Source organism: Sprattus sprattus (genome assembly GCF_963457725.1).
Source record: "Sprattus sprattus genome assembly, chromosome: 10".
NCBI lineage: Eukaryota > Metazoa > Chordata > Actinopteri > Clupeiformes > Clupeidae > Sprattus > Sprattus sprattus.
Genome location: NC_137908.1, coordinates 27,019,405 through 27,038,638, shown reverse-complemented (window position 1 = coordinate 27,038,638; position 19,234 = coordinate 27,019,405). Strand labels below are relative to the sequence as shown.

Genomic DNA, 19,234 nt, shown 5'->3' with positions numbered 1-19,234 from the left:
GATGCATTGCATCAATACATAATAGCTCATAACAGCTTTTAAAGGCTATATATTTAACATATAAATATGTCATCATGTATAAACATACTGAACAGATATCAGTACAGCTGAAACAAAACAGAGTTGTAAAACTAAAATACAATTTTTAAAGTGTTATTATGTTAGCTGTATTAAAAACAAGCTCATTGGGCAGAATGGCAACTATTCTGATAATTCTTTAGTAATATCCAGCATGGAATCAACTACCCACCCAAAAGATTGAAAGCCCTTAATATCCTATTTTGCATAATTGTTCAGATTAGTCAAAGTTGTTGTTGAAGGTGTTGAGGTGGCAAGGATTCACAAATGAATTTACTAATGTTCAATCATCAAAAAATCATCAATCAAAAAATCTCATCAAAATGAAAAAAAGGGAAAACGTTACATCGTAACTCCTGTTGCTGACCTGAGCTGTTCCCTGTTTTTCAGCACATCCTCCGTTTTTCCTCCATCGCCTCGCTGCAGATGTGCCAGAGAGAAGATAATTTGTCATTTACCACACAGAGTGGTTGGGGGCATGGTCACTAACAAGCTTCAACCACTGAGATAGGGGAAACAGAGCATTAGCATTCAGAAGAATAGACTAAGAGGTAGACACTGGTGGTACTAAGGTGGTGTGAAAACAAAGTGTTCTCCTAAGGTGGTGTGAGAACAAAGTGTTCTCCTAAGGTGGTGTGAAAACAAAGTGTTCTCCTAAGGTGGTGTGAAAACAAAGTGTTCTCCTAAGGTGGTGTGAGAACAAAGTGTTCTCCTAAGGTTGTGTGAAAACAAAGTGTTCTCCTAAGGTGGTGTGAAAACAATGTGTTCTCCTAAGGTTGTGTGAGAACAAAGTGTTCTCCTAAGGTGGTGTGAAAACAAAGTGTTCTCCTAAGGTGGTGTGAAAACAATGTGTTCTCCTAAGGTGCTGTGAGAACAAAGTGTTCTCCTAAGGTTGTGTGAAAACAAAGTGTTCTCCTAAGGTGGTGTGAAAACAAAGTGTTCTCCTAAGGTTGTGTGAAAACAAAGTGTTCTCCTAAGGTTGTGTGAAAACAAAGTGTTCTCCTAAGGTTGTGTGAAAACAAAGTGTTCTCCTAAGGTGGTGTGAAAACAAAGTGTTCTCCTAAGGTGGTGTGAAAACAATGTGTTCTCCTAAGGTTGTGTGTTCTCCAATGTGTTCTCTCGACAAAGAATTTGTCAGCATTTTTCTAATTAGTCTGTGCATTATCAAACAGATGAAATGCAAAGGGCCACTGATTTAAGTCAGTTGCAGCGTTTTGCCATCAGTAGCCTATAGTGTTTTAAAATGTTCACAAACAGCACCAAGGTCTGAGGTCCATGTCACGATCTAATGAAAGACGCAGAAGAAACACTCCAGTTCTCTGTCCATCCCATTACTCTAAACTAGGTTAAGTGTTTGTTCATTGTAAGGAGTTGTATTACAAAAGGGCCTCGATTGTGAGCTCTGAGATATTTCTTTACTAAAGTGTTCATTACCACTTATCACAACAACTAAGGGGAATTTCGCCCTGAAATCCTTCCCATCTGCAGAGTTTAACTTGCTACGTGTCGGAGTATGCAAAAATATGTTGTTTCTTGAATGGAGACTGAAATAAATACATTTGGACAAGTAATTAATTCTGATCGATATCGACAAAAATAATATACTGTATATCTATATGGTCTATCTGGATAGAGTAATTTCTTTGTGTATGTAAGACATACTTATCTTTACACATACAGTGCAAACCACACCACACAGACTGCCACAAGGTGTATGTATATATTGTTACAAGACCAAAACCCACAAATTCAAGTCAAATCATAATACCCTGACAATCGAAAAAAGACAGTTGACCACCCTTGCTTTGCAAGGCAATCATCACTTTAAAATGAGCCTGACTATCATTCTTAAGGGTACTTGACCATTTACACAAGCACTGCAGAGAATACACAGATCCATTATTATTGTATTTTGTGATGGTGACACCCAAGCGACTATGAAATGAGTTTGAGGACCAATGTGCTCAGTTTGCTTGATAAGTCAAGTTGCTTCTTGTGATGATGCTGTTTTCCCTGCCTAGGGTGGCTCCTCAACACCTAAAGCTTCATAACACACGCTTCACATAGCCCATTAAGAAAACACCAGCATACAGTATCCACAACAAGGGCCACAACATCAGGCTACTGAATACATTCAGTTTCAAGTCTTTAGGAAAATTAAGTAGATACTGCATACACCGCTTCAAACTATTTGCTTAGTTTGATGGTAACGCGTGACTGTTTTTCAGAAGCTCAGGACTGTCGCACTGAGAGCTTCTTGTTGGAGGTGGGGCTGTGCATATCTAAACATTCTTAAAGTGAATGCCAGTAAGCTAGCGCACTCTCATCAATCTGCCTTCATCTGATGTTACTGGGAAATGACTGTGATTGAATGATTGTGCTATCTAGGCGCCTCTCATTCTATGGTCAAAAATACCTGGGTGCATATAGATGGTATAGGCATAATACCATGATACGTCTCTAAAACATTATCCCTTTGTAGTATTTGGTAGAACTTGGTCCTGATTCCCAAGCAATCTCACAATATCACCAACTATATCCAACACACACACACTAAATTAACATTCACACAAGTAACCAGCGCAAATGATACATCATAAGGTGCTAAAAACAGAAATAAGATATCAAACAACACTTGCAATTTCCATTTAGTTTTTTCTAACATGCAGAATCTTGGAATCACAAAACCTTTTTTGTTTGTTTTTTCTTTTTCTTTTCTAGACCCAGTCTGACACAGAATAAAGAGCCCAGACTATTGATGAACTTCTCCCCTGTGGCTCTATGGACTACAGCCTTCTCTCTCTCTCTCTCATCGCACCAAAGAGGGAGAGATCACAGAGATCCTTCCCATGATTGCCTGAGAGGCTGTTTCCAGAGTAACAGGCCATAAGACTGGACAGGATGTACATGCCCTTATTTCAGCTTTTACGACCTATACTAAGACTAGGTTGTATTTGTGTGTGTGTGTGCGCGCGCAACCCGTACTAAGACTATGCTGTACTTGTGTGTGTGTTATTATGAGTGTATGTGTGTGTATTTAGGTATATGCATGTATGTATGCATGTATGTGTGTGTTTGTCTTTTGGACATAAGGATGTTTGTATCACGAGACTTGCATTTCCTCATCATTGGACATGAGTGGTATCAGTGCATTCTGACCTGACTGACATGAATGAAGCCATGGGAATAAAACAATGACCATGAATCGACTGTGGACACCAGTGCCATGTGTGCAACAAAAAAACATGGAAACAGAGCGACATCATGACAAAAATCTATGAAATTAGGAAATGAGGCAAGAGGATGCTACATGTACATTCTTTAATTTATACACAACCAATGGTGTAAAACATGAATGGAATTACGGACGCGAGAAATAGCATGAAAATAATGCAGTCAACAAAGGAACATAAAAAACCACATGTCTGAAAGGCTTACAACATGAGCATGCTTGGCTTCAACTTCGGACAGTTTGGTTTGATGACAGGAGACAAATCCCTTCATATTTACACTGGTTCTATATAGTCTCATGATTACAATATACGGTCTTCCATTATCCTTGTCCCTATGAGTAGGGAGTTTGGCTGAGATTGAACTGGGGTGCCTCTATAGTCCGTCTTGCTAAATGCTCTCTGCTGTAGTGTCCAGGTGAACATGCTGCTTATGTAGTGCTACTTCTATAATGACAAGTACAGTTTGCATGTCCGAATGACATTAAAAGCAATGATAAAATTGATGCACTCTTAGATGACTTTTTGCTTCTTAATACAGATCATTTTGACAAGACTACTTTGTGTTGGAATGACACAAAAAAGACACACAAACACTTGATACTGCAATCCTGAAGGCACTGCAGAGTCTGATAAGCTGAGCTGGTTGATCCAAATAAAAGTAACACATGAGGTATTGCAAGAACACAATACACCAACACAGGATAATGCAGCACGGCTGAAAAATATGTCAATTTCCTGGAGGGACACAGGAAGAAGTCTAGTTTTATCCTTTCGCATGTATTAACATTGACAGAAACATGTGCCACACAGACTGTATAAAGGAGGAATGTATACATGCATGTTTCGTACCTGCTTGGAACGCCCAGCTTTTCCCATGCAAACTAAGGTTGCAATTTGCAACTAGAGATGCATTTCTGCAAGAAAATACAAATGTGATTGCGCAGCAGCAGTTGGCAATTGCATTCCGTTATCTATGCAATTATGTGGATGTTAACACTGCACCCTACAAAAGAAAGGTTTGACTCTCCTACCACCTGTGGGAAGACCAATAAATATCATCTAACAAGGCGCAGGGCAGCGATTCCCTAACACCAATGACCCACTAACATTGTGGCCCACACGGCAGACAATACACATATTAATCAGTCAATGTTCAAAATGAAATGATGGTCTCCAGTCATTGGGTGCAATACACCTTATTGAGATCTAGAGAGAAATAGACTACTTGGTCTTTCCCTTCTCTCCACAGGAGGAGATGGCAATCAAGACTCATTTCTTTAGTGGTACTTTGGTGGTGGAATGACTCTTCTGTCATTTTAATACATTTGTTACAAGTCCTACCATTTTTATAGAATTACAGTTACAGTTATTGTTCATTTTATTTTAATCTGATATACAATTTTGTTATAAGCATTTTGTGGTGTCGTCCATAATGCTTTGTGGTTGTTGTTCATATAGTTGTTTTTTTAATTATTTGTTTTGTAGGTCACTTTAGACAAAAGTGTCTGCTAAATGCCTCTCAAGACCAGCTGATATCAGTTAAATAATACATGCCTTTAATGAAGGCTTGAGGGCTACCTATTTGAGTATTCTTGTAGATTTTGTTAATCGCAAACTATGTCTGCACATGTGTGAATTCTGTAGATAAATGAAAATGACAGCAATATTATTACGTGTGTCAGTGACATTTAGTTGACATGTGCGCTGACTAACATTACTGTAATGAACAGTATTGTAAATTAAAATCTGATCTGGGCCTCAAACCATCTGCCTTTGCTCTCTTGAAGTTCAATTTGACTTCTACAGAAGAAAATATGAAGTGCGATTGTTCGCAAAATTAGCCATCCCAGGCATGCTAGTGAATTAGTCCACTAAAGTCTTGGTCCACTAAAAACATTTTACTTAATCAACCTCGCAACCTTGTTTGAATGTTTATAATGACAGAAACTCGAGGCCTTCCAAATTCACATCCTCAGCATACCACTAAAAACATATACCTTTCTTGGTGAAGACCACTGAATCAAACAAAATGCAGATCCTCAGCATATCACTAGAAGTTGAGTATTTAGCAGACACTCCTCTGCTCCAAAGTGACTTACAAAGGTGTCAACTGCTTGCGCAATCACATAATAATAATAATAATAATAATAATAATAAAACTTAAGAATTGCTTGGACAATCACATAATCAGTGCTCAGAAGAATGTGTGAACCTATAAGTAAAGAGGCAATATTCATGCAGAATCATGTCTTATCTTTCCAAATGATCTGCATTGGAACATCCACCTTCCTACAGTAAAGTAAAGCTTATCCAATGATTGAGGTACAAGGGTAAAGCCAGGGCCTTTGTTTGCCAGTAGAAAAAGAAAGAGAGCATTTGTTTGTTTGGGAACAGAAGAAACAGATGAAAACACTATACTGCATATAGAAATATCGAGATGGAGACAGAAGACCATTTTTAAAGGATGAGTAAAACAACGTCCACGCTCTGTCCACCTCCCACTTGAGAAACACATCTCCTCCCCTCTCTCCCTCTCTCTTCATCTCTCCACGCTGTGTCAGCGCTCTCCTCCTCCTCCTCCTCCTCTGTCGGCCTAAAGTGACTCCCTCTATTCGCGTGTCCCTTTCCTCCCCAACCCTGGATTCTTTACACAGCAGCGCTCCCTGGTGGCGGGTCGCTGGAACAACTCCATATTCCTGGCCAGACTGGGGATTGGTGTCGGGCTCCAGTGAATCGAAACAGGGACAGTCTGAGGTCGTTTGGCTGGGGCGGCACAGTGCGGCGCTGCGCTTACACGCGGCTGGTGGGGTGGCAGCGGTAGGTGCAGTTCTGCAGGGGGTCGCACTCCGCCTCATCACCGGCTGCCCCAGAACAGCCCCCCTCACACTGGGCCTCTGGTTAGAGATAGAGAGAGAGACATTAACACACTCCACAGCCTCAGCAGGGATGATGAAAACTAAATCATTCAAAATACAGAAAATCTGCAGCTTAGCTAGTGATGGGCCTGAATCCACTGACTTATTTCAATTTAGCTTTAGCTTTAGCTGAAATTCATCACAAGACCACAAAGTTAACAGATTGACACAGACTAGAGTGAGACTAGGTGAAGATGTGCCCTCACCACTCTGCTCCACCTCCTCCTCCTCCTCCTCCTCCTCGTCCCGCTCCGGCAGGAGCTGGTGTCCGTGGCAGGGGCTGGGCAGACTGGGTTGGCTGGGGCCCTCCTGGCTGCAGCCCAGCTGCAGGCGCCGCATGTGCCGCACCACCGCCGTGGCGTTGAAGGCTTGCTGTGGACGGCACAGGGGGACTCTGAGTACACTGGGCTTTGGCCCTCACATCCTTTTACCATTTTACCAGCTACTAGCACTTCCAAAACTCAGCTGGGGGGGGAAGACTGGTGCTTCGAATGGCAAGGCCTGTCATGGGGTTTGATTCCAATATGGACCCTCCTTTTATAGCGCCCATTGCTGGCAGTAAATAATGCAGTGGGAGAGCACTTCATATGCTCTTTCTCCAGTGATGATAACAGTCACACTGTGCTCTCATTATGCCTCAGTAAGCACACTACACTGACATGCCTGGAGGCCCGGTGGAGCAGCAGAGGCAGGAGGAGAGACCCTTACCTTCCATTTGCTTTTGGCAAAGTTCTTCTTGATCTGGGCACTGACAGACTCGTGGATATTCTTGTCCAGAGCCGTGTCTCCAGCAATCCTGTGGAGGCGAGAGGCAATATTAGGACTAATGGGCCCTTCAAAAACACACACACCTCCTCCCAGAGGGGGGGAGAAGCAGTAGCCGCAAATATGATGGCCAAATCTTGGGATCGGATTTTAATTCATCTCACAGACAGCCCAAGCTGACTCTCTGACCATAAACAATTAACGGCCCCACATGCCATAAATCACTGGAGTTACATAAGGCACTGTGGTGAGAAGTGAATGAAGAATGGCCCTGCTGTGTCTGTGTCTGTGTCTGTGTCTGTGTCTGTGTCTGTGTCTGTGTCTGTGTCTGTGTCTGTGTCTGTGTCTGTGTCTGTGTCTGTGTCTGTGTCTGTGTCTGTGTCTGTGTCTGTGTCTGTGTCTGTGTCTGTGTCTGTGTCTGTGTCTGTGTCTGTGTTTGGTAGGGGATGAGGTTACAGGTCCATACCAGGGATGCTGAAGGGCCTGGTCACATGTGTAGCGGCCTCTGGGGTCCTTTTCCATCAGATGGACGATGAAATCTTTAGCTGCAAACAGAACGTCATGCACAGCTCAGAAGCTGCACTTTCAACTGCTACATGAATGGCTATGCAAACACAAAGACAAAGAAGAATGATTCTGCTTCTCAGATGTTATCAGTATTCATTTCTGCAGTGGTGTCCTGAGCCTACTAAGAACATTAATGTTAATCTCGAAGAAAAACAGTTGGACGAGGGATCAAAATAGCAAAAATCCAGAGGAAGCTTTTCCAGTAACATGAAACTGCTGACAAGTTTAGAAAAATAACCCCTAATTGATATTGGCCTACAAAGACCTTAATGTGTGTGTGTGTGTGTGTGTGTGTGTGTGCGTGTGCGTGTGTGTGTGTGTGAAGAACACTACCTGAATCGGAGATGTCATCCCAGTACGGAGAATCAAACTCATACTCCGCCTTGAGGATCTGTTCAAACAGCTTGGCATCGTTCTCATCGTAGAAGGGAGGGTATCCACAGAGACTACAAGGAGGACAAAACCCATTAAAACAATGAAGTGGAGCAACACCATTCTCTCAGAAGATCATTTTGTCCTGAAGGCAGTACACACAGAAACCCTTCAGACCACCTCTGTACAGACCACTGTGGAACCCTTAAACTTATGTGAAACCTAATTAGTTCAAATTAATCAGAAGGCTCGTTTAAGAAAACTCATTTGTGTGAGAGCACCAGCTACAAACAATAATAACAACAAGGGCCTTGAGCTCAAAAGGACTTCAGTTTGAACGAGCAGGAGAGGAGGAGAGAACAGAGCTGCTGCACGAACACGAAGGCCTACCACGAGAGCCCTCAGGGAGAAGGAGAGAGGAGGACAGAGGCAAGATGAGGAGAGAGGAGGAGAGAAGCGAGATGAGGAGAGAGGAGAGAGGAGAGAGGAAAGATTAGTTCTCACAGAATGTATGCGATCACTCCGATGGACCAGCAGTCCACCGCCTTGCTGTATGGTTTCTGGGCCAGGACCTCAGGAGCTGCCAAACAACACACACACACACACACACACACACTCACATTATTTTCATATCTGAATTCGCACGGTTCTTCACTTCGATTGGTCACAGGCTGCTCTGGGTTTTCTTAGCTGGCAGGCATGCTGCTGCCTGAATCAGGCTCTCTCCGAAAACAATGGCTGTTTACTATGACCCCTCGAGGTGCTCTTCACAACACACTCCATCTCTTATGACCCCTATCTATGCATGGATACAAAGCTCGTTAGCTTGTATCGCTCTGGTGAATCAACATCGTTTTAACGTTAAACGCTGCATAGCAGATCTTGGGGAATATCCGATATGGGCTTACAAACAGCACACTTCTCTTAATCTGAGCGATCATTTAAGCCTGTATTTTGATCTCATTCTTGGGTAAGATAGTTATTACCATATACTCTCCCCCACCAAGTATAGAACTAGGTGTCCATTACATGGTTAAGTGCACTGTTTGATCCACTGATATTATCTTACAAGATAATTACTTTGGGTGTGTAGGAGTGTGTAGGTCTGTGTGTGTGTGTGTGTGTGTGTGAGTGAGTGAGGGCGTGAGTGAAAGAGAGATTGAGAGGGACTGTGTGTGTGTGCATGTGTGTGTGTGTGTTTGTGATGTGTTGGACATTGAGTTGACATTGGCCGGCGGCCCTCTGCTCCGTACCTACGTATCCTGGGGTACCACATGCTGTGGACATGACGCTGCCCGAGCCCTCGATCTTGGACAGACCGAAGTCGCTGATCATGATCTTGGAGTCCTCGTCCATGCTGTAATAGAGCAGGTTCTCAGGCTGTGGGAAGAAACACCACAGGGTCAGGCTGAGGCGGACCTCCAAGGCTGGTCTCCTCCACGGCTGAACACACAGTCATGAATTACCAGCCTCTACTCCCAAGCCTTATCTCTTCTTTTGAATCTTTCTCTCCCTTGCTTCCCCTTTCTTTCCTCCTCTCTTACTCTCTTCTTTTTTCCAAGCACCCCACACCACTCTCTCTCTTTCTCTTCTGCCTCCTAGTCAGTCAGTGTCCTAGGAATATCAGCCTCTGCTCTCTCAAGCTTTTCTAACCATACATGTTTTCTCTTTCTCTCTCTTTCTGTAACTCTATTTCTGTTGGTTTTTCCTTTCACCCCATCAGTCTCTTTTTCTCTCCCTCACAACATACTCCTCAGACTACTTAATTAGCTATCCGATGTGAGGATCAATCTATGCATACTTCACCGCACCGCCTGTACACAAACGAGCTCATTAGTGGGGTGGGAGAGTAATGAGCATAATTTAGTCAGGCCCTCTACGCCTCGGACAAGGAAACAAACAGCAAAGTGCTACATTGCATAATGTAATAAGTTCTCTGCTAATCAGTCACACAGACATATCCTCTGTATAAAAACACCACACTTAGCAATGTCTTCAGCACTGGGTGATTCTACTTGTTTTTCTAGTTTGTCTATCCCATGTTATCCTCCTCTGCTTTCATTGACTCACTGGTTCCCTCTCTCCTTAGCTTGAGGTGGCTGAACGCCCTTAGGAGTTTACCTTGAGGTCGCGATGCACAATGCCCATGTCATGAAGGTACTTCACGGCGTCCAGAATCTGCTGAATGAGTTTGCTGGCGTCCTTCTCGGTGTAGAATCCTTTCTCCACAATCCGGTCAAACAGCTCCCCTCCAGACACCCTGCCAAGGACAATCTGTTTTATATTCAAACCCGCTTCCATCTACTCTCTCTCTGTCTCTATCTATCTATCTATCTATCTTTATCTCTCTAGCTCTCCATCTCTCTCTATCCATATTTCTATCTATCTGTCTCTATCTTTATCTCTATCTATCTATCTTTATCGCTATCTATCTATATTTATCTCTCTCTCTATCTCTAGCTCGCCATCTTTCTATCTCTTGACATGAACACAGACTAGATAAATAACTGTGTCTTCTCCACTAGGAGGAGGCCTTTCTCACTTTTAGAAATACTATCTTTCCTCTTTTGAGCAAAAACAGACTTGTTTATCACCAGACATAGCTAGTTAAGAAAGACCTTTTAAAAAATGCAGTCTGGCAACTGAAAATATTCTCACACAGCATTTCACAATTCACAAATAAAAATAAAACTTGAAAATGAAAACCAAAGCTCAAACATGGGAGACAACGACCCTGTGGGCCTGGAGGTCACTCATGATGTGATCCCTCTTGCTGGTTGGCTGTGCTTGCTGCCTGCACGGAACATAATGAACGTGTAAGGGGAGAGGGAGAGGGAGAAGGAGAGCCGGGGGTCGGAGGAGACATGTGAAGCATGAGGCGGCAGGGCGGATCCCTGACGGAGATGAAAGCTGGCCTGCGCCGGTTACGCGCTGAGCCCAAAGCCTCCATCCCTGCCACTGGCACCATATGGCAGGGTGCTGCTTAAACCAAAAGAAGAGAGGAGAGGAGAGGAGAGGAGAGGAGAGGAGAGGAAAAGAGAGGAGAGGAGAGGAGAGGAGAGGAAAGGAGAGGAGAGGAGGAGGAGAAGAGGAGAGGCAAGGAGAGGAAAGAAGAGGAGAGGAGAGGAGAGGTGAAGAGAGGAAAGGAGAGGGGATGAGAGGAGGAGGAGAGGAGAGGAGAGGCAAGGAGAGGAGAGGTGAGGAAAGGAAAGGAGAGGAGAGGAGAGGAGAGGAGAGGAGAGGGCAAGAGGTGGGTTGGCGTGTTAAAACTCACCTCTATTTTGTGGCTTTGTTTCACGGTTATCGCAGCTAGCAAGGTGATACTGACCTTGTTATGTTGAACAGCCACCCCCTCAATGATTAAATACCACCCTTTCCCAAATACACACAACACTCTTTCTCCCTCTTTCTTTCTCTATCTCTGTTCTCTCTCTCCCCCTTTCGCTCTTTCCCTCTGCACCCCTTCAGTGACATTTAAGTGTGGCTGGTGGACAGCAGACTGCAGGTGTGGGCATAATCTCATGGAGCTCAGCAGTGATCTCGCCATGAGCCCAGCCTCACCTCTCCTCTCCTCTCCTCTCCTCTCCTCGCCCATGCCACTGCCTTTACAGTGATTCCCACGCAGAACAAACAATACGGAGGCCTTTCAGGCACATGTGTAATTAATCGTGGGTGACATTCAGCGTGGGAGAAATCTCTGTGGGGAGTCTAATCTACTCCCCATCTCTGTATCGTTTTCTCTCCATCACTCGCTTTTTTTCTCTCTCTTTCTTTCTTTCTCTTCCTCTCCCCCACTCTGTGCTTCCATCCACTAGGGAGCGAAGGCAGTGGGTTGCAAAGGACCCCAAGCTATGCTCACCTGACTGAATTATGATGATACAAAAGAACTTGACACTCATACACACACACGCAATACACACCACATACTGAGACTTAAGAACACTCTAGCCTCGTGCCTGGTGGTGTGACATACAGCGATCACAGAGTTGTTTATTTTCTTCTGACTTTAATGGAGAGCGCAGAACCCCCCCCCCCCCCTTTATAAAACAGACCACCAGCTTTTGGAATCTGATTTCTGTAACACAAATGTGTTAAACTAGCCCTGGTAGGAAGAGAGAAAACAAACAGGCTCTTTAAAACAGAAGTGTGGCGTGTGTGAAACAGTGTGGTAGTGGAATGGCCTTCATACTTTCTTGCTTTTTCCAAGAGAGAAACATTGGCCCAAAGTTGGCATCTCTAATGAAGTGTGGCACACTGACAACCACCTGTTCACGGCCAGGATCAGACTCAAAGCCATCTGTCTCTCTGTTCAAGCCCCCATTCTGTTTATAAGACTGCCACAGCAGACTGGTCCAGGATGTGGAGAACAGCTAATCGCTAACGTAACAATACCAAACCCCCTGACTTACTTACGGTCCTCTACTCACGGCAGCACCAAGTTAAATGAGTTTTGTGAAGAGGTCAATAAAAAAAAAAAACTCCATTTAGAAAAAGGGTGTTCATTTATTATCAGCGAGTTTAAACAGAGAAACGCTCTCAAGCACAAACTGATCATGTGCTAATCCTCTAAAACAGATATCGCAGTTAGAGTTTAAGACTTGAGGATGATGTATGTTGAGAAGAAGGTACGGCAGTTTTGGTTAGCAGACAGAGAACAGTACAATGTACAATGTAGACAGAGAAACCTGACGTTGCACTGGAGAAGATGTGTTCAGAGAGCTTCTGAGAAAAGCAAGGGGAGAAAGAGCTTAGCTTCTCACACAGGAAAAGTGATACTCACAACTGCATGATAAGGTAGAGGTGCGACTTGTTCTCGAAAATATCCTCCAGGGTAACAATGTTGGCATGTTTAATCCTGGAGAGGGGTAAAAAGAAAGAGAGAGACAACAAATAAAAATCCATCAGTCAGACCAAATGCATGCTGAGCACAAAAGAATGGCAGAAGAATGGCCAATTTTATTTACAGCCTGGTGTAAAGTGCTGCTCCCACAACAAGCCTGCCAGCTCTTGGCCTCTTTATCAAGTTGACCTGAATAAACATTTCCAGTGTGCTCTGCACTAAATCCGAACACGGCCATCAATTGTTCCATGTCTGCTCCACAGTCCCCCCCCCCACACACACACCCCACCAAACTGGGCTCCATCGTGCCCAGACATAGGTGATCTTAAGCGGGGAAAGTGAAAGGGAAGGGCTGGGCAGCTCGTGGATCAACTTCCCACTGCAGGCAGGACATTTTTTCTCTGCACCAAGCCAAGACAGTGGCCACATGTCTCAAGATGACGGGGCTCAGTGTGGAGACAGTGCTAGCATCTACTGGGTGCTACCAGACAGGCCAAGACAAGGACGACATGGATCTACTTAGAAAGTAAGCAGATCAAATAGGAACTGTTCTATGTTTGAACCAAGAACTGAATGAGAACTGAAACTGCAGTCCAGGATATGGGCACACAATGATTCTTAAGAGGACATTATGTGAACTGCTTATACTCTCCACAGTGATGACAAACAAATTAGAAAAGTTAAGTAGAGACGGAGGGGAGAAAGCGAGTTTCTTGTACTTTTCTGTGGTGCACAGGGAGAGAGAGAGAGAGAGAGAGAGAGAGACAGAGAGAGAAAAACACACACACACACACACACACACACACACACACGGGGGCTCTAATTGGCTGTGCGGCACGTTGCAACGCCCCCGTGAGGCACGACAGCTTGGCGGAGGATGGGAGCTGAGGTGAGTCACCGCAAACCCCACTGTTTTATTATTTTCTTCTTTCTCCTATTTCATACTTTTTCTATTCCATTCTTCTTTTTCAAGCCAAAGCTCACCCACTCATTCCATCCCCCTCCACAGAGTCCTTTCAACGGTCCTGTTCTCGCCCCCACACAACCCAGCCCCTCCCCACAGCATAGGTAGAGCACACACACACACACACACACACACACACACACACACACACACACACACACACACACACACACACACACACACACACACACACACACACACACACACACACACATAAAGAACCCCAACCAGGAATGACCTACTACTCAAGGCTTGGGCGCTGTGGCGTTACAGGATAAGCACGCACCTGCACAAGGCCAGCCGTGGCGTTTGGCGTGACTCATCGGCAGGATCAGCAAACACAGTAGCAGCACGCAGCACAGGGAAGCTGGGAGGGGGCGGTTAGCCTCAATCCAACAACACACAGGCAAAGCCTAACTGGAACTAATGGACACGGGGCATTAACCCGATTGTAACACGAGGGCGGGCCTTCGGATGCACAAAAAGACGGTAGGACATTATTAAAGCCTCATTCAGTGAATTCGGTATTCAGCATTAGGGTAAGCAGCATTAGGGTAAGCAGCATTAGGGTAAGCAGCATTAGGGTAAGCAGCATTAGGGTATTCAGCATTAGGGTAAGCAGCATTAGGGTATTCAGCATTAGGGTATTCAGCATTAGGGTATTCAGCATTAGGGTATTCAGCATTAGGGTATTCAGCATTAGAGTAAGCAGCATTAGGGTAAGCAGCATTAGGGTATTCAGCATTAGGGTAAGCAGCATTAGGGTATTCAGCATTAGGGTAAGCAGCATTAGGGTATTCAGCATTAGGGTAAGCAGCATTAGGGTAAGCAGCATTAGGGTAAGCAGCATTAGGGTAAGCAGCATTAGGGTATTCAGCATTAGGGTAAGCAGCATTAGGGTATTCAGCATTAGGGTAAGCAGCATTAGGGTTTTCAGCATTAGGGTAGGCAGCATTAGGGTAAGCAGCATTAGGGTATTCAGCATTAGGGTAAGCAGCGGCATCTGGGTGGGACACTGACACAACATGGAGCTAGCAAGCAAAAGTGTTTTATCACCATCACAGAGGTGGTGAGAGAGCAGGGGCGTAACTATAGGGGGTGCAACAGGTGCGGTCGTACCTGGCACCTGTGGGTCTAGGGGGCCTGTACCCTCATCATGCATTATAGGAAAAGACTCAGAGCTGTTATCTTGGCAAAGGGAGGCTGCTCAAAACATTACATTAAATTAAGGGGTGCCAATCATTGTGGCATACCTGTTTTGGAGCATAATATTTATTTAATGTAAAAAAAAAAACATTTCTTTCAATAATTTTACTTCAATGAAAAGGTAGGATTTTGTGAATATTTTGAGTGAAAGACCAAGAGGATAAACAATAAGGACATATTTTTTCATAGCCTGTTTTGGTCACATTCACTAAGGGTGCCAATAATTGTGGAGGGCACTGTATGTCAATCTAAATAGTATGAATAGCCAAGACGCATTGCCAAAATACTGATGTAGAACCATATTCAGCGAAAAAAAATCACAGCATGGAATATGTGCGCGGGGGGAGGGAGCGTGGCGGCGACGGTGGTTAGTGAACTGCCCTGATCATTTCACCGTTTCAAGAGTTGTAGGCAGAATATGCGTACGGGGGGAGGGGGCGTGGCAGCAGCAGTGGTTACAAACATGTAAAAAGGGTACAGGACAGTAAAATGTTTGGGAACCACTGCCTTACTCCACTGACTAGGGCCCGTCATAATAGCCTGCACCTGGGCCCGTCGTAACTACGTTACGCCACTGTAAGAGAGAGAATACTGAAAAAGCTATATCTGTCTACAAACCGCACTGACCTTACACACAATGGCAGTCACACCCCATCCAGCTTTAATAAGGAGTGCCACACTCTACACAGACCCTTTGAAGGGTTGTAGCAGGCCCCCGATCATAGTCTTTATGCACTTGCAAAACTGACGAGACAAGGTTTTTATCACCTTATTCAATAGACGAGTGGACCAGTTCTAAACCGTATCAGTGCAAAACAAGAAAGCCTTAACATACTAACCTTGTGATCATCTAAGTAAAGCACAGGACTTCAACACAGTAAGTGCTCTGTTGGAGAAGGCAAAAGAGCATTGTTCCCAATACCAAACCACAAGAACCCCTGTTCTAAAGGGCCCTAATTTAATATATGCATACCTGTCTTAAGTGCAACAAAGAAGGGCATCGCGTTGAGCTATTTTGATTACTAGGGCACATTCATTTGGTAATTTCATAACATGTGCACAAACCGGAGGGTTTCCAGGGTGGGCCGACGCCTTACTTGGATGTGTCTGATCAAAAAGGGCTTCCATGGAAATTGTTATGAGGAAGGTGTTCTACCACTTCCTTCTTTGAAATGTAACCTGCGTCTTGGTTATTCAGGTCTGGCAGGTGCATCTAATGTAAACTGTACACAGCTTGATAGCATAACATTGAGCACCCCATTACTAAATTGGCCAATCATTTAAGGTCATCCTCAAAGAATTTCTTTGCAAAATATCGAAATACTCGCAATTTAATGGCAAAACAGTCCCAGTCACTGACCAACGGAAAAACAATAGAAAAGTATTGATCCCACAACAACAATTCTTTCCATGGAGTGACTCACAATAATGTAATGCTTTTCAGATGTCCATGAAACGCAAAGTGATTAATCCAACAACAATAAAACAAGCAGTAATTAAAATAATATTAGGAGACTTTGGAAACGGCATCTACCTTGATTCATTACGATGACTAAAAAAACAGATCTATGTGGTTGGTGTTACTAAACCAAGCAATATTACTGAACTTGCTGTGGAATGTCAATTTATAAATTAGTTTCGGTAGCATATGTTTGCAACAAAACACACCTAATGAACAGTGAAAATGAGACAAATATTTTGTGGAAATATTTCATTTGTAGACAGAGAAATTGCGCTCCTTCTCATTTAGGCCTATCTTCATTGCCACTATACTGAGAGACGGTATGGTATTTTTGAATGGTAAAAACTTTTTTGTGGTGCATAAAATCCCTGATGAATGATAGACTACTGGATTATTTCTATTGGATTATTTCTACTGGATTATTCCGGTGTAGAGTGTAGTTACATAGCCTATGTCAAATTTGGTAACATATTTTGTTTAGTTCATGTTTTTGGTTTATCAATTGATAAGCACATTTACATATAAAAAATGTCCCTAACATAATTTCTGTAGCTTGCTTTTAATGCATGTATTAGGCCCATAGGCCTATATGTTAACTAATGTGCAGCTTTTGTGAACTCAACATATATAATCCTTTCACAATGACAATTTAACAGTTTAAATATCTTCATACCATGAACTGATGTCTGCTCGACAAGTGAACAAGGGCTTATCACAGCAGCACGTCAGACGTCCTGTCAAAATGATTGGCTAATAAGACACAAATTCATCACCACACCCACAAATGAATATGCAATTTCACCTGTCTTACAAAGGCTTACTGCGCCTGTTGCATTCTATGAGTGAATAACAATAACAACAAATAACAATTCTTCTCGACCCGCCTTGGCTGCCTTTGATGTTGCACCATTTATGGACTCATTACGTCATGAGTGTGAGGCACAGCTCGTTGCCCTTTTAGACTACGGCCCAGAGTGTGTAAAGCCATTCTTGTCCTTCTGGACGGGTAACATTGTTGGTGTGTCAATGCTTGCAGTAATTTTGCTCACCACAAGGTGTCTTCATTATAATTTCAGGATCCTTCGCTGAAGTTAAACTCCCTTTAACCCACAGGATTAATCACTTTCTGCAACCTATTCTATCGTCAATGACTTCCTCCGTAATCAAGCTCAACTGTTAATGATATGAGGAACATGAGTCACATGTGACCAAGTGAAAATGTATTTTGGTTGTAGTGTGGTAGGGATGAGCAGAAGGATGAGTGATGCCTTAGAGCAAGGTGGATCTGGAGGTTTTGGGAGAGACAGAAGGGACGGGGCGTGGGATGGCAGAAGGCACACTGACACAGGTGACTGATGAGGATAATAAAGGCAGTGTGGCATAAACATCCCAACTGGGCCCATGCCCTCTGCCAGGATCTCTCTCTCTCTCTCTCACACACACACACACACACACACACACACAGACACAGACACACACACACACACAGACACAGACACACACACACACACACACACACACACACACACACACACCATAGGTTCCAAAGTTCAATCCTCAATCACATTCAACGCAGACTAAGGGGGAAAGGGCTCTATCATCCTCTCATTAGCACAACTGAATAAGTTCCAGATGTTGCCAGCCGCAACTGGGGTGTCAAGAGTGCGTGTGTGTGTGTGTGTGTGTGTGTGTGTGTGTGTGTGTGTGTGTGTGTGTAGCACAACATCTTGCATTAGCAATAAATCACCTGTGAGCTCTTTAAAGCAGCACACTCACAAGACAAGGGTTTGTTTTATCTGTTTGTGTGTGTGTGTGTGTGTGTGTGAGTGTGTGTGTTTGTCTGTGTGGATGAGTGACTGTGTGTGTCTGTGTGTTTTCTGGCTTCACACACTCGTGTGCCGAGATTGAAAAAGCTCACCAGCCATTACGACTGGCTGGGTCTCAACAGTGAAGCAGGGGATACAGGGAGGTTTCAAAAGCCTGCTGATTTAATTACTGCTGTAAAAAATGTATTTACCCTGCGCGCAAAAAGAGCCTGGCCAAGCTAATGAAGTGAACTCTAAAACAATAGCATGCTAATGTCTTTCCACAGGAGAGCAAAAACCAAGCCTCCACCAAGCACTGAGAAAGAAGAAATCTTGAGCGCTTTTCTGATATCATCTCCTGTGCCTTAATAACTTCTCTTACCCTCAACGTAACCACTTGAGTGACGCAACCACAGTGACTAACCACTTCTTTTCCCACGGGCTGTTTTTGTTTGGCAGGGGCCTTGTGATGTAACACAGCATATGCTGCCACTAGTAATTGGCTGCGGAGAGCAGTTTGCTCGACTTTTTGACTCAACACAAGTCGCATCGTCGCCTCGGAACCATCTGCTCAGAGAGTCGGCTCTGAAGCGCTGCGTTACCCCCCCACCGCTCAGGCTCAGACAGCCCGCAGCCCCAGTCCTGCCCAAATGAGCTCCACTAGAACCAGCCTTTCTGTCTCTTGTCTCTCACTCTCCGTCTCTCTCTCTCCATCTCTCTCTCTCTGTTTCTCTCTCTCTCCCCCTCTATCTCTCTCTCCGTCCCTCTCTCTCCGTCTCTCTCTCTCCATCTCTCTCTCTCTGTTTCTCTCTCTCTCCCCCTCTATCTCTCTCTCCGTCTCTCTCTCTCCATTTCTCTCTCCATCTCTCTCTCTCTGTTTCTCTCTCTCTCCCCCTCTATCTCTCTCTCCGTCTCTCTCTCTCTCCCTCTCTTTGTGTGTGTGTGTGCAGAATAAGGACGTTCATCTCCTTCTGCTCCTTTTCTATCACAACAAAGGATTTCCACTCATCTTTCTCTGTGTCTTTGT

The 19,234-nt window shown here is 44.1% G+C and overlaps 1 protein-coding gene across 1 annotated transcript in view; it reads right to left on the bottom strand.

The window, feature by feature from the left end:
• Positions 1 to 3,447: 3,447 nt before the first annotated feature.
• camk1b (calcium/calmodulin-dependent protein kinase Ib) overlaps positions 3,448 to 19,234 on the bottom strand; it is a 41,533-nt gene continuing 25,746 nt past the window's right edge. Inside the window, exons 4-12 of the mRNA XM_080846656.1 lie at positions 12,711 to 12,785; positions 10,052 to 10,190; positions 9,184 to 9,310; positions 8,435 to 8,510; positions 7,892 to 8,004; positions 7,458 to 7,536; positions 6,935 to 7,022; positions 6,433 to 6,598; positions 3,448 to 6,205 (exon numbers count right to left, since the gene is read on the bottom strand). Coding sequence (XP_080702782.1) covers positions 6,102 to 6,205; positions 6,433 to 6,598; positions 6,935 to 7,022; positions 7,458 to 7,536; positions 7,892 to 8,004; positions 8,435 to 8,510; positions 9,184 to 9,310; positions 10,052 to 10,190; positions 12,711 to 12,785 — 967 coding nt within the window. The 3' untranslated portion in view covers positions 3,448 to 6,101. The remainder of the gene's footprint in view (positions 6,206 to 6,432; positions 6,599 to 6,934; positions 7,023 to 7,457; positions 7,537 to 7,891; positions 8,005 to 8,434; positions 8,511 to 9,183; positions 9,311 to 10,051; positions 10,191 to 12,710; positions 12,786 to 19,234) is intronic.